Source organism: Anomaloglossus baeobatrachus, chromosome 2, assembly GCF_048569485.1.
Source record: "Anomaloglossus baeobatrachus isolate aAnoBae1 chromosome 2, aAnoBae1.hap1, whole genome shotgun sequence".
NCBI classification, from domain to species: domain Eukaryota; kingdom Metazoa; phylum Chordata; class Amphibia; order Anura; family Aromobatidae; genus Anomaloglossus; species Anomaloglossus baeobatrachus.
This window is the reverse complement of record NC_134354.1, coordinates 86,076,321-86,091,068: the sequence shown is the minus strand read 5'-3', so window position 1 is coordinate 86,091,068 and position 14,748 is coordinate 86,076,321. Positions and strand designations below refer to the sequence as shown.

The following is a 14,748-nucleotide window of genomic DNA, read 5'->3' as shown; positions in this document are numbered from 1 at the left end:
GCGAACTGGAGAACCACGAACCACGAACCGCGCTCAACTCTAGTTGGGACGTAGACATCACCAGTGCCAGCACCAGAACGTTTGGATTCCTCTATTTTGTTCAGTTCTTTTTTATAAACTGTGCGTATTGCCTGTATTTTTCTTTTCACGAGATCCTCGGTCCCTTTTTGATTTGGATGGTATTTGTCATATATGACTATCATTTTAAGGTACGCATCCTTTTTAAGTTGCCTATTGCTGTACTCGGGGGATTTAATTTTCCATAAGGGTGTTTGCGTCTGGTACACCTCTATGAATTCCCGTAGGAATTCCTCCTTATTTGTACACATCTGAAAAACATTAAATTGGAGATAAATCAGTACTAACACTGATTTCAAAAAAAGTTTTTTAAAGTTATTAAAAATAAATTAAAAAAAATATATCCAAAGTGAGTAAATACTATAACACATACCTTGCAGCAAAGATTCGCAAGTCCAGATGACAGATTTTTTCAAAATTCCCTTGTGCGAGGACAAACGCTAATGGGTAGACAAAAGCTGGAAGAATGGACACGCATCTGCGCACATTTATACTACCAACATCCAATGAAAATCAATAGCGCTGATTAAACAAATGAGTCGAGGCAAGAAGGGGCGTAGCGAGTTTACAATTCTACTACATCAAGATGCACTTTGTGTGGGGAACCAACGCCCATATCGCCATGAAAATTGGAAATCCATGCGGTGAGACCGCTACACAACGATGATTATGTTCCTCATTACATCGGGAAACGAGATAGCTTTGAAGGTGAATATAAAAGAGATTGCGACATGTGACCGTAAGCACACGACTAAAACATGGACCCACAGCGATGAACACACATCGCACTAACGAACAGGGCGTGCCGCACATACGACGAGATCGCGCCCGATATCGCAGTGTGTAAAGTAGCCTTTACTCTCCAAAAACATGCCTCTATTAAACTGAATGGAGGTGGGAGCTACAGGCTATTAATAGCAACTGTCAGTGGTTGCGACGGGAGCAAAACAAACTTCTTAGTATAAGAAGCTTATGTGTGAGGTAATATGATGTCGGTGGGGAGACTGGTAGAGAGAGACAGAAAAAGACAGTCAGAGACACAGACAGATGGGGAAAGACACAGACAGAGACGGACGGGCATAGAGACGGACGGGCATAGAGACGGACGGGCATAGAGACGGACGGGCATAGAGACGGACGGGCATAGAGACGGACGGGCATAGAGACGGACGGGCATAGAGACGGACGGGGATAGAGACGGACGGGGATAGAGACACAGAGATGGAGACAGACTGATACAAATACAGACAGATAGAAACAGACAGAGACATAGAAACAGACAGACAAGGAAAGAGACAGACAGAGAGAATGACAGACAGCGACACACAGACAGAGACTGGGAGAGAGACAGAGAGACAGTTACTATCCCGGGCAAGCTAGTCTAATATAAAACTACAGCTAGTCTAATATAAAACTGGATCCTAAACTAGGGGGTAAAGGGGATAATTGTGTGTCAAAGTTGTAATACCTATATAGGTCCCCCTAACTAGTAAAGTGCCAAATGCATGAAAAAGGAACACCAAAAAGAAAATGTAATAATACACCTACCAAAGAAGGTGCTAAGTGCATAAATGTATAAGCTGCCGATAAACAGTGCCCTAAACACAAAGGTAAATATAACTCTGAGCATACTAGTACCACAAATGGATAATAAGAAATGCCATACATTGTTAACAAAAAGACAAAAAACAATTTGGAGACAATACTTGATTGCATAAACTATAGTTATAGATAAATCCCTCATATATGTAATACCCTATAAAGACACAATCCCTTAGTACAAACAATAAATATCTTTAGTAGGTGATCCTTTCTTGTCAAAATTCAAGGGATGACATCAACAGACTGAAAAACTTCATATCAATATTTTTCAGAGGGAGAAGAATCTCATCACCAGAACAGGAACGATGGCACAAGAGAAGGTAAGTCTCCAAATTGGAGAAAGCACTCAAATATTTCAGCAAAAGGAGAGGAGGATACGAAAAAAGGAGGGGGTGGGGGAGAGGACAATAAATGAAGATTACAATATACTATGAAAAAGTGTTGGTGGTAACAAATCAAATTAAATTAAAGAAAGGGCCGGAGCAGAGAAATGAGCAGAGGCCCACATGACAGTTGTTGGTCCATGAGTGTTGTATCCTGAGGTGATGAGAGAGAAAATTTGAAAGGAGGTGGGGCTTGACTGGATGGCTGGCCCGTTTCAATTTCCTCCGGTTGAGGGTTTGGTGGTTTCTCCTTTGGGCGTGGTGCCAAAAAAAGAGCCTAACAAATTCCGTCTTATTCACCATCTCTCATACCCGAAAGGTTTGTCAGTCAATGACTGCATCGATCCGGGGCTGTGCTCAGTGGTTTACACGTCGTTTGATGAAGCATTGCGGTGGGGACAACGGTATGGTCAGGGGGAATTGCTTGCAAAGACGGGAATTGAGGCAGCCTTTAGGCTGCTACCTGTTCATCCGGATAGTATTCAGTTTCTGGGCTGCCATTGGGAGGGAGGTTTTTATTTGGATCAGTGTTTGCTTGTGTGCACTGTACGTGCGGGTCAGAGCGTGCTGGATGGACGAAACCGGAAGTGTGTGCGGTGAGAATTTCGCTCTTACAGCAAAGCTTTCTCGTAAAGCGGGTTACAAATTTACAGAAAGCTTTGCTTGTATAGCGAAATTCTCGTTATGTGGGTTACTCGTTAAGCGAGGTACCACTGTACGCAGTTAAGCATTTTGGGCATCTTAATTGATTCTGTTGCGATGGAGTGTCGGTTGCTGGTTGGTGTCCTTGCGACAGGAGGTGGAGAGAGCCCGACAGTCTCTGAAGTTGACATTAAAATAATTGCAGTCGTTGCTAGGCAAGTTGAACTTTGTTTGCAGAATCATGCTGATGGGCAGGGTATTTTGCAGGAGATTGGCTGTGGCGACGGCAGGAGTGGGGGCGCCGCATCATTACGTGCGATTGAAAAAGGAGCATAGGGAGGAATTGGTGGTCTGGGAGACGTTTTTGTGTGAGTACAATGGAAGGTCCCTTATTCAGAGCGAGGCACAGACTAATTTTGATAGGGAGATTCACACGGATGCGGCGGCAGGTGCAGGTTTTGGGGCTTATTGTAAAGGCCAATGATGCGCTGGAAGTTGGCAGGAGGAATGGAAGCAATGGGGTTTTCAGACGAATTTGACGTTGTTGTAGTTATTCCCCATTTTGATGGCAGTGTCTATTTGGGGTGAGGAGTTTAGTGACCGCAAGCTCAGGTTTCATTGTGATAACATTGGGGTGGTAGCTGTTATTAATAATCTCATGGCTTCAACCCCTCCAGTGATAACAGTTCTGATGGAACTGGTGTTGCGATGCTTGCTGCTGAATGCTTGTATTGTGGCAGTTCATGTGCCTGGGGTAAAGAATTCTATTGCTGATGCTCTGTCTCGGTTTCAGTGGAATCGTTTTCATGCATTGGCCCTGGAGGCTTGGTCTTCAGGAGTGGAGGGGTTGTCGGGGAGTAAGTCGGTTAATACGGAGCTCGGTCACGGAGAGGACGTGGGAGGCGTATGAGTCAGCGTGGCAAGTATGGTGCAGCTGGTTGCGTTTTTGGGGAGATTTTTTTCAGATAGGGATAGGATGCTAGTGGTATTGTTTTTTATTGGTAGAGCATCAGAGTTGGGCTGGTCCGTGGCAAAGATGAATGGCTTTGTGCCGGGGTTGGCTTTTGGATTTAAACTTAGGGGGCAGACGGATATAAGTAAAGCCTGCTTTACACGGGACGACCTATTGTGCGAATTCACAATCGATCGTACCCACCGCTGTCGTTTTTGCGTCACGGGTAAATCGATGTACGTGGCGCACAAACTCGTTTAACCCCCGTCACACGTACTTACCTTCCGGACGACCTCGCTGTGGGCGACGAACGTCCACTTCCTGATGTGGGAGGGACGTTCGGCGTCACATCGACGTCACACGGCAGCCGGGCAATAGAAGCGGAGGGGCGGAGATGAGCGGGATGTAAACATCCCACCCACCTCCTTCCTTCCATTAAGCAGGCGGGTGCTGTGGGACGCAGGTACGCTGTGTTCATCGTTCCCGTGGTGTCACACGGAGCAACGTGTGATGCCACGGAAACGATGAACAACCTGCACTCATGAAAATAAATGAGATTATGAAAGTTAACGACGAGTACACGACTCACGATTTGTGAGCGATACTGCGTCGCTTAGAGGTGTCACATGAGACGACGTTGTGCGCTATGCCGGATGTGCGTCACGAAAACCGTGAGCTCGACGACATATTGCACGATATATCGTCTCGTGTAAAGCCCGCATAAGGGTTTCTTTGTTGGGCAGACGCTGAAGGGTTATCAGAGGGGACACGTTAGGGTTGACAGGCGGAGGCCAGTGTCGTTTGATATGTTGGAGAAGCTTGGGGAGCGGCTGGTGGGGGTTTGCAGCTCTGAGTGGGAGAGTGTTTTTGTTCCAGTTGGCTTTCTCTGGCCTTTTTTGGGGCGTTAAGGGTGGAGGAGTTGGTATCACCAAGCAAAGTACGTATGGGAGGCTTGTTGTGGACTGATGTTTTCTGTTCAGAGCGGGTGTTGGAATTCTGGATTAGGAGGTTCAAAACGGACCAGGAGGGGAGGGGAAAAAGGGTGACGTTAAGAGCAGTGGACGGTTCAACGATGTGTCCGGTACGTTGTTTCAGAGATTATCAGCGGTTGAGGCAGGGGGTGGAAGCCCATTGCTTTGTCATGAGGACGGTTCATTCCTCTCCAGATATCAGTTTATGGTTGCAATGCGTAAGTGTTTAACAGGGAGGGGTTTGGAAGTGTCGTGTTTTGCAGCTGACTCATTTCGGATAGGGGCAGCAACTGAGGCGGCATCTAGGGGGCTATGTGCAGAGGATATACAGAAGATTGGCAGGTGGAGCTCGTTACGTTATAAATCATACATATGTCAATGAGTTTTAATTTGTTCAGTTTTTGTTGGGGTTGATGGAGGTCTTTTTTGTAATTGTTACTTTGGTGTGTTTTGATTCTTTTCCTCTCTGTTTTAGATGGTGGTCCATACCTTGCGTGGATATTGGGGCATTCGTATGTGTAATGGGGAGCGAGGCGTGTGTATGTCTGGCCAGATGGATGGCAGTTAAGTTTTCATGGAGAGGTATTGAGGATTAGATGGCTGGGTGTGAGGGGGATGGTGTGGAGTCGGGTGTTACCGGAGGTTCATAAGGTGTTACATGTGGGGGGTAATGATCTCTGTTCCAGATCAGTGCGGGAGCTAATTAGGGATATTAGTTTTGATTTATTAAGGTTGTGGTCAACATTTCCAGAGGGCGGCAAGATCGGAGAGGTGTATTAATAGGACCAGGATGAAGTTGAATAGGGTGTTAGCGCGTTTTGTAGTCCGTAATGGGGGTGTTGATGTATGACACCACGACTTGGAGTCATGTGAGGGAAACTTCTGGCTGCACGATGGCGTGCATCTGAATGCCATTGGAATTGACTTATGGGCTCTCGTTATCCAAGGTGGGATCGAGCACGCACCTAAGGTTTCAGGGCACGTGTGCGTTAGCAGTGTGATGGGGTCCTTAGAGTTGGTAAAGTTGGTGTTGGGGGCGGAGTTATGTAGATAATTCCCTCCCGGATGAAATTCAGGTATTGGTGATTTGGCACTTAATGGGGCTCTGGATTGGGGTGTGCCCTGGGAGCTGGTAGTTACGCATATTGGGCCACTTATCGTGGCATGGTGCCCTTGAGCTGGGGGTTCACAGCTGAGGGTAAAATAGAGATACCTTGTAATGTGGTGGTAGGTTCCAGATCTGTAGCTTCAAGGACCTTCCCCCAATTGTTGGTTATTTATATTGTTATTTATGTTAATAAAATGGCTGCTGTGGCCAAATGTATCCAAAAGATGGTGAAGTGGGGTTATTTATATAGATAAGTGGGGGAGAAGAGGCATGTAAAGGAGAAAGAAGGAATGGAGGAAATTGGGCCATACACTGTCAAGAAAGGGCCGGAGAACTTTAAGAGCTGTAGTTTAGGAGAGAAAAAGGCGCAATAGGGTCTTACCCGATTTACTGGGTTAAAAGGTAAAAAGAAGTAATGCAGTCACCTGATTGGGTTGTGCCAGTCACAACTCCTTTGTAGACGTGAATGAGTGCCTTTGGTGGTCCAGCAGCGGCCCCGTATCAGAGCGGTATATCAAAGAAAAAAACTGGGGAAAAAACAGGTTTAATGCCGCACTAAAAACCACGGGCATGGATATAATGAACAATGTTCTTTTATTTAGGTCATGCCAACGCGTTTCAGAGACTCATCTGTCTCCTTCCTCAGGAAAAAAAGAATCTACTTTCTTTTTCCCTGAGGAAGGAGACAGATGAGTCTCTGAAACGCGTTGGAATAACCTAAGTAAAAGAACATTGTTCATTATATCCATGCACGTGGTTTTTAGCGTGGCATTGAACCCGTTTTTTCCCCAGTTTTTTTCTAAGAAAGGGCCGGAGCAGAGGCCCACATGACAGTTGTTGGTCCATTAGGGAATGGAGGGGGAGCTTTAGGCACTGTGCGCACTAGTAAATGGAATATTCTTAAGAAAATCCCTGAACCTCTGAAAGAATTCTGCACCTGCGGCAAAAACTCATCCAAAACGCACCGAAATCCGGTTTTGGTGCAGATTTGCTACGTTTTTTTCGCAGGTTGGTCCCAGCGGTTTTTATCCATTAAATAATGGCAAAACTGCAGGTACCTGCGGAAAAGAAGTGACATGCACATTCTTTTTGCTGTAGAAATTCTGCAGCAAAAACCTGTATGTTAAAAACCGCTGTGTGCGCACACCATTTTTTTTCCATAGGTTTTGCTGGAGAATGACTGCAGAAAGGTTATGAACATTTTCTGCAGCAAAACATGCAGCAAAACCTGGGGAAAAACCGCAGCGTGCGCACAGGGCCTTAAGGGACGGGGTGAAACGTTGGGGGGGGAGGGGCGTGTGACTAGGGGGTTATATATGGGAAAAAGTGCGGGAAGAGGGGCGATTTTGGGGTGCCTCAAAGACTGGAGTCCCACCCACCCGCCCATTGTTAGGGAGTTTGTTAAAGGTTATATATTATTTAAAAAAAAGGCGTAAGAGTCATTGGTCAGTTGGTGGGATTCATTTTATGGTATTTCATGTCACAATAGTCGTGGAGGTGGGGTGGGGTCCTTGGAGTTGGTAAAGTTGGTGTTAGGGGGTGGAGTTATGTGGATAATACCACCTCTTCCAACAAGCCTACAACCTACAATAGCCCTCAGTCCAGTAGACCACTGCGCAACCAGCTCTGTCCTCACCTATTGTACCATCACCCATTCCCTGTAGACTGTGAGCCCTCGCAGGCAGGGTCCTCTCTCCTCCTGTACCAGTCTGTTATGTACTGTTAATGATTGTTGTACGTATACCCTTTCACATGTAAAGCGCCATGGAATAAATGGCGCTATAATAATAAATAATAATAATAATAATAATAATTCCGTCCCGGATGAAATTCATGTATTAGTGATTTGGCACTTAATGGGGCTCTGGTAGTTACATGTTCCGGTCGAGTCCCGCCCCAGCAGCGGTCAAACCGGTCTGATCCGGGTGTCGCTACTCGTGGCTCGAGGGTCTCTGGACCCGAGGGCTCGGGTTTACCCTGATATGCATTGGGGGGTTATTTACAGGGGAATTAGATAGTTTGTGACGCCACCCGTGGTGTGCAGTAATAGGGAGTACCGCCGCTGCCGTTGGGAGTACCAAGGGCGATGGAGTGGGGCAGCCAGATGACGTTACCCTCCACGGGTAGGGAAAGGCCCAGGGACCCTGGATGGTGGGATGGATTGCAGGGGGAGCGCAGGCTCGCTGGTAGCAGGGGTTAATCAGGTACTCATTCAGAAGGAAAGCAGACGCTGACAACGTTGTAAACCAAGTCTCTGGGTGCCGCTGCCCTCTTGGGGAGCTCGTCCGGGTTCTGTCCCCTGCAGCACTACCTGGTGGTCTGTAGCCTGCCTCCGTGCACAGTATTTGAAATTGTACAGGTGGCCCGTAAGCTTGGAGCTTTCCGGGCCCCACTCCCTACTATGGGTAGCAGAGGAGCTTGCTCTCAGGAGCTCACGCTTGGGATTTCAGGGGGCTGCTTTGCTTGGAAAGCCCTATCCCCCTCGTTGCGCTAGTGCCTCCGATCTCTGAGCTTCATGGGAACAGTCCATAAAGGCCCTGTCCTCCGCAGGTCAACTGCCGGGCTGCTTGAAGCCTCTCCCCCACCCAGGGTCCAGCACCCCCACGTGCTCTCGGCCCCAGACCGGCTACTGGACTGCAGCTGCCAACCGTCCTCCCAGACTCAGTCAGCACCCAGTCCCAATCTCCCACGACTGGGTCTCCGACTCCTCCGGGTCCAGACCACAGTCTGCAACCCTATCTACGTTTTTCTCTAGGAGCTCCAATTCCCAACTTCCTCCGAGCTCCTCACAGCTCGAGGGCTACCACTCAACTGACTTATCACCTCCCATTCCAGCTTAGCAGCCCACTGGTGTGCCTGACAGGATGTGGTGCGAGGTGTGATTTGAATTTTTAGATGCTGGTGGAGGCAGTATTACAAATTGGGAACCCAGAGCCATGGGGGTTTGAGTTCTGCACTGGGAGATAAAGAGCGTGCAGTACCCTGTGACGACCTGACTAGTCCAGGGGCATCACATTCCCTCTTGGTTAAACGTAGCTCGTCCCCGAGCTTCAGGACATCCTAAGGTTTATTTTGTTAACTAGAAAAGAGAAAAATAACAAGTTTAATCAACAACTTCATTTCCCTTACAGGGGAGGCACATTACTTAAATGTTACATTTTAAAACTCTTAAGGGCACTTTACACGCTGCGATATCGCAATCGATATCGCTAGCGAGCGTACCCGCCCCCGGCGGTTGTGCAACACGGATAAATCGCTGCCCATGGCGCACAACATCGCTTACACCCGTCACACGGACTTACCTTCCCTGCAATGTCGCTGTGGCCGGCGAACCGCCTCCTTTCTAAGGGGGCAGTTCGTGCGGCGTCACAACGACGTCACACGGCAGCCGTCCAATAGAAGCAGAGGGGCAGAGATGAGCGGGCGGAATCTCCCACCCACCTCCTTCCTTCCTCATTGTCGGTGGATGCAGGTAAGGAGATGTTCGTCGTTCCTGCGGTGTCACACATAGTGATGTGTGATGCCGCAGGAACGATGAACAACCAGCGGCATGCACCACCAACAATATTATGAAAAGGAGCGATGTGTCAACGATCAATGATTTTTTATGTTTTTGCGATCGTTGATCGTCGCTTCTAGCGGTCACATGCTGCGATGTCGCTAACGACGCCGGATGTGCGTCACAAACACCGTGACCCCGACGATATATCGTTAGCGATGTCGCACCATATAAAGCACCCTTTAGAGTTCATTTTTATTAATAGAACCATGGGAACGCTACCGGTTGTAATGGTAGTCGATGGCTCAGCTTACTCTACTGCAGCCCCTTCCTGTGACAGTCCATTCCCATTGTCCCTCTCTCTTCAACCCACCACCCAAAGAACCTGAAGCCCACCGCTTCCTACCTGGTTCCGTTACAGAGTTGAAGTCCTGGAAGCTAAAAAGACGACTCTGATGGGCGCAGTGGGCGCAACTATATACAAAAAGCACAAGTTCGTGCTGGCCACTGCCAGTCCCGCAGCCATGGTCCATATTTAGTAGTAATAAGTAGAATAAAATAGAACAGGGTCCATGTACCTGGTACAAACAGTATAAACTCCTGAATCAGATGAGCTAATTGGTTAATTAGCGAGCATAGAAATCAACATTTTCATTCAATATTAGCATGTTCAACTTCACTTATCCTTTTTCAGAAAAATAACAAACTTAGGAAAATAAAAGAAAACAGTATTAACACATTAGATGGCCGGGTACCGCTACCATTGGTGCTTGTAATCCACGGCGGAAGCTGGCATGACTTTCTCATCAATTATGACGAGCCTCTTCACATCTAGGGCATACCAGCCCCGCTCTCCACAATGGCGGGTGTACGAAGCCACCTCTCCTGGCTCCAGATTACGGCCCGGATGCCCCCTCGGGAGATGCCCTTCCACATCTCTCCTGGAGAAAAATACCCCATCCGGGAGGCCCGCTTCTATAATGAACCCCCATCCTTTGTCGGTGGTCAAAGACCTTGACTAGGCCACGGTACCGCAGCCCTCTGACTCAGAAGGTGGCATTCCTCAGATGCTCTTTCTCTTGTTTGGTGCGGGCAGCAATCTCCCGTCGTCGCTGTTCTCTTGTATTCATTTCTTGATGCAGTTTCTGCAGTTGTTGCTCTCTTTCCCAGTAAGGGGCGTCAGTGCCCGGCCTCACCTACCTCACTGGTATCGGTTGCAAGTGGACTCCCGCGGCCCCAGCAGCCGCTGGGACGGCGCGCGGCGGTGGAGCTGGCATCTCCACAGGCTCTGCCTCCGCTATGGTGGACAAAGAAACAGACTGCTCCGCAGCCAGGGATGTAGAGTCCGAGTGCTCCGTATCAGGGTACGGGCTCAGTGATGCGGCCGGGTTTGGTCGGGCCGGTGCTCGGATAACCGCTGTCGTGGCCTGGTCAGGTTGTAGGGTCAGGGGCTCTGCAGCCTGCTTTTCACACACGGAGACTGGAGGTTCCGCTGCCGGTGTTGGGGTTAGCAGCTCGGCATCTGCCGAGGGTGAGGGTGACTGTGGCTGAATGCTTGCAGCGGGCGGGGGCAGACCGGATCCCGCAGCCGTATAGGCCGGGTCGACCGGAATTGGGTAGCTGCTTACCCGCTCCTCGCGTGGGACTTCTATCTCACGAGCTCTCACCGCCATTGCCAAACTCCTCATCTCTTACCTCCAATGGTTCAAGATATAGAGGAATTGCATCCGCATCCTCCTGCAGAGTTGCTCTGTTTCTTGTTCGATCCAGGCCGCGGTCCAATGAGCAGCGCGCTCTGGTGACCAGTCTCGTTGTGTCGCCATCTTGTCTCTGCGGTGACCAGGAACTTTATGGCAGAGTCCTGGCGTCCCTGCTCCACTTCCACTGCTACATCCCGTCACACCCCCTTGGTTTTCGCCAGCCATTCACTTTCGCGCTGGGGACTTCCGGTTCCGGCCACACTCTTTAGGACGAAGGGCGGGGTTTCAGCTTTGCGTGCTTTTGGTCTGGAAGATGGCGTTTTGGCGCCAAAAATGGCGGAAAATGGCGGGACCTGGATCTTGACACTGCAGCTTCGCTTTCCAAGGCGCACGTCATCCAGGTTAGTGGGTCCAGTTCGTGACGCCAAGATTCTTCCGGTCGAGTCCCGCCCCAGCAGTGGTCGAACCGCTCGGATCCGGGTGTGGCTACTCGTGGCTCGAGGGTCTCCGGACCCGGGGGCTCGGGGTCACTCTGAAACGTATTGGGGGGTTATTTACAGGGTGAATTAGATAGTTCGTGACGCCACCCGTGGTGTGCAGTAATAGGGAGTACTGCCGCTGCCGTTGGGAGTACCCAGGGCGATGGAGTGGGGCAGCCAGATGATGTTACCCTCCACTGGTAGGGAAAGGCAGGGGGAGTGCAGGCTCGCTAGTAGCAGGGGTTAATCAGGTACTCATTCAGAAGGAAAGCAGACGCTGACAACGTTGTAAACGAAGTCTCTGGGTGCCGCTGCCCACTTTGGGAGCTCGTCCGGGTTCCGTCCCCTGCAGCACTACCTGGTGGTTTCTAGCCTGCCTCCGTGCACAGTATTTGAAAGTGTACAGGTTTCCCATAAGCTTGGAGCTTTCCGGGCCCCGCTCCCTACTATGGGAAGCAGAGGAGCTTGCTCTCAGGAGCTCACGCTTGGAATTTGAGTGGGCTGCTTTGCTTGGAAAGCCCTATCCCCCTCGTTGCGCTAGTGCCCCCGATCTCTGAGCTTCGTGGGAACAATCCATAAAGGCCCTGTCCTCCGCAGGTAAACTGCCAGGCTGCTTGAAGCCTCTCCCCCACCCAGGGTCCAGCACCCTCACGTGCTCTCGGCCCCAGACCGGATACTGGACTGCAGCTGCCGACCGTCCTCTCCAATTCCCAGCTTCCTCCGAGCTCCTCACAGCTCGAGGGCTACCACTCAACTGACTTGTCACCTCCCACCTCCCTGCCTGACCCCTAGGTGTGTGGCCTTATTCCAGCTTAGGAACCCCTTTGTGGTGTCCTTGTCAGGGTGTGGTGCGAGGTGTGATCAGGATTTTTAGATGCTGGTGGAGGCAGTGCTGCAATTTGGGAACCCAGAACCATGGGGGTTTGAGTTCTGCACTGGGAGATAAAGAGAGTGCAGTACCCTGTGATGACCTGACTAGTCCAGGGGCGTCACATACACATTTTGGGCCACTTATCGTGGCATGGCGCCCTTGAGCTGGGGGGTTCACGGCCGGGGGGTAAAATAGAGGTACCTTGTAATGTGGTGGTATGTGCCAGATCTGGTAGCTTCAAGGACCTCCCCCCAATTATTGGTTATTTACATTGTTATTGTTATTTATGTTAATAAAATGCCCGCTGTGGCCAAATTTATCCAAACGATGGTGTAGTGTGGTTATTTATATAGGTAAGTGGGGGAGGAGAGGCATGTAAAGGAGAAGGAAGGAATGGAGGAAATTGGGCCATACACTGTCAAGAAACAAAAGAAACAAAGCAAAGTTGATAACCTCATTTAATCCATGTGGGACCGGTGTATTCAAAACACTGATCCATAGGGCTTAACACTGAGCCAGCTTTTTCTTGAGTTTACCACCTCTGTATCCATAGCTCGCCACATCGATGCCATGTAATTCCAACAAAGATGGAATACAAGCATGATAAGTCTTGGAGTGCCGAGGTATGGTCTTGAGTAAAGTGACATCTGTAATTATTTTAGCCATCTCTATATCACGTACGTGCTCCCTGACCCTCACGCGGAGCTCTCGGGAGGTGAGTCCCATGTAAATCAGGGAGCACGGACATGTAGCGTAAAATACGTGTGTAGTACCACACGTGATGTATTTTCTGATGTCATAAGTCTTCTTACCACCCGAAGAGGAAAAAGACTTACTCCAAATCACATTCCTCACAATGGCCACATTTGTAACAGCCTAGCATTTGACCTCTCGTACCAAATGGATTCTGGACAGGTGTGACGTAGTGGTTGCTCACTAAGATATCCTTCAGGTTTCGGGAACGCCATGCCATCATGAGTGTGGTATCTGACAAAAGAACAGGCCAATGTTTCTTTAAGATGTTTCTCATAGTACCCCACTCATGATTAAATGTCCTGATGAACCTGAGTTCAGGCTCTGGGGGGTTCCTTTTTCAGAATATGAGAGAGCAGCTGAGTCCTGGGTGTCTTTTGTGCCCTCATACAGCCCTTCTTGATAGCACGAATACTATAGCCTCGATCACGGAAGCGGCATCCGAGATTTGAGGACTGAGTTTCAAATTTCTGGTCCGACAAGCAAATCCGCTTCATCCTCAGGAACTGTCCTGTCGGTATGACTCAGATAGTGGAGTGAGTGTGGGCAGATGAGGCATGCAGCAGAGCATTGACTGAGGTGTCCTTTCGAAAAACGTCTGTTTGTATAAGACGTTCAGGACCTACCTCGATCTTAATATCTAAAAAGTAAACGCAACTGCTGCTATGTCTATAAGTAAGGGCCAAGTCACACACAACAACTTACTAGTGATCCTGACAACGATACGACCTGATAAGGATCGCTAGTAAGTCGCTGGGAGGTCGCTGGTGAGATGTCACACAGTTAAACCTTACCAACGACGCAGTAACGACTAGCGACCCGTATTACAATCTCGACGGGCATTGGGACCGTGTTAGGAGGTCGTTGGTATGTGTCAAACACAGTGATGCATCCTGCCCAGCAGGACATCGGCTTTGAAGAAAATAAACCAGAACAATGTGTAACTATCAGCGATTTCACAGCAGGGGCCAGGTCGCTGCTTAGTGTCACACATAACGAGATCGCTGGTGAGATCGCTGGTACGTCACAAAACCTGTGACTCAGCAGCGATCTCGCTAGCGATCTTGCTATGTGAGAAGTACCCCTAAGCCTGATGTTAAAGTCATGCTGCTTAAGTTGCCCCATAAAAGACTCGAATTGCTCCACCGTGCCCTGACAAAAAATTAAAACATTTTCAATATATCTTAACCAGCACTGCGTATGGGCGCTATCCCCTGCACCCCCGTCACCGAACACCAACCTCTCCCAGTGACCCAGGAAGAGGTTGGCGTACAAGGGCGCAGGGCGCGCCCATCGCAGTGCCCCATTTCTGAAGATAGTATTGAGCCTTAAAAAGAAAAAAATTATGGGTGAGGGCAAAGCGGCGTATCACGAGAATTAGTTCCCTCATCCTGCCACATCGACTGTCTATCTCGAGGAAAAAGCGGACATCCTCATGTGTTATGATCCGGAACCATGGAAGACCACCACAAATCATTGGCAAAAGGTGACAAGAGCATTGGCAACTAATCTGGCCGCCATCCCCTTACTAACCATCACAACTAGAAGTAGCCGAGGGGTGAACTAACATCCTGTGCACCGCGAACCCAGCCGGAGAACTAACTATCCTAAAGGTAGGAAAGATAAATAACTCTCTGCCTCAGAAAATAGACAAGAATAGCTAGCCCCCCACATTCAAAGACTGCGGTGATATAGGAAAAACACAATACA

At 49.1% G+C, this 14,748-nt stretch overlaps 1 protein-coding gene across 5 annotated transcripts in view; it reads left to right on the top strand.

Moving 5' to 3' along the window:
• LOC142290977 (NACHT, LRR and PYD domains-containing protein 12-like) overlaps positions 1-14,748 on the top strand; it is a 1,131,354-nt gene that overhangs the window by 213,642 nt on the left and 902,964 nt on the right. For 3 of the 5 annotated variants that reach the window (XM_075335136.1, XM_075335134.1, XM_075335135.1), the window contains exon 5: positions 1,953-2,000. The exons of the other annotated variants lie outside the window; for them this stretch is intronic. In XM_075335136.1, the coding sequence (XP_075191251.1) occupies positions 1,953-2,000 (48 nt within the window). The remainder of the gene's footprint in view (positions 1-1,952; positions 2,001-14,748) is intronic. 5 annotated transcript variants of the gene reach the window in all.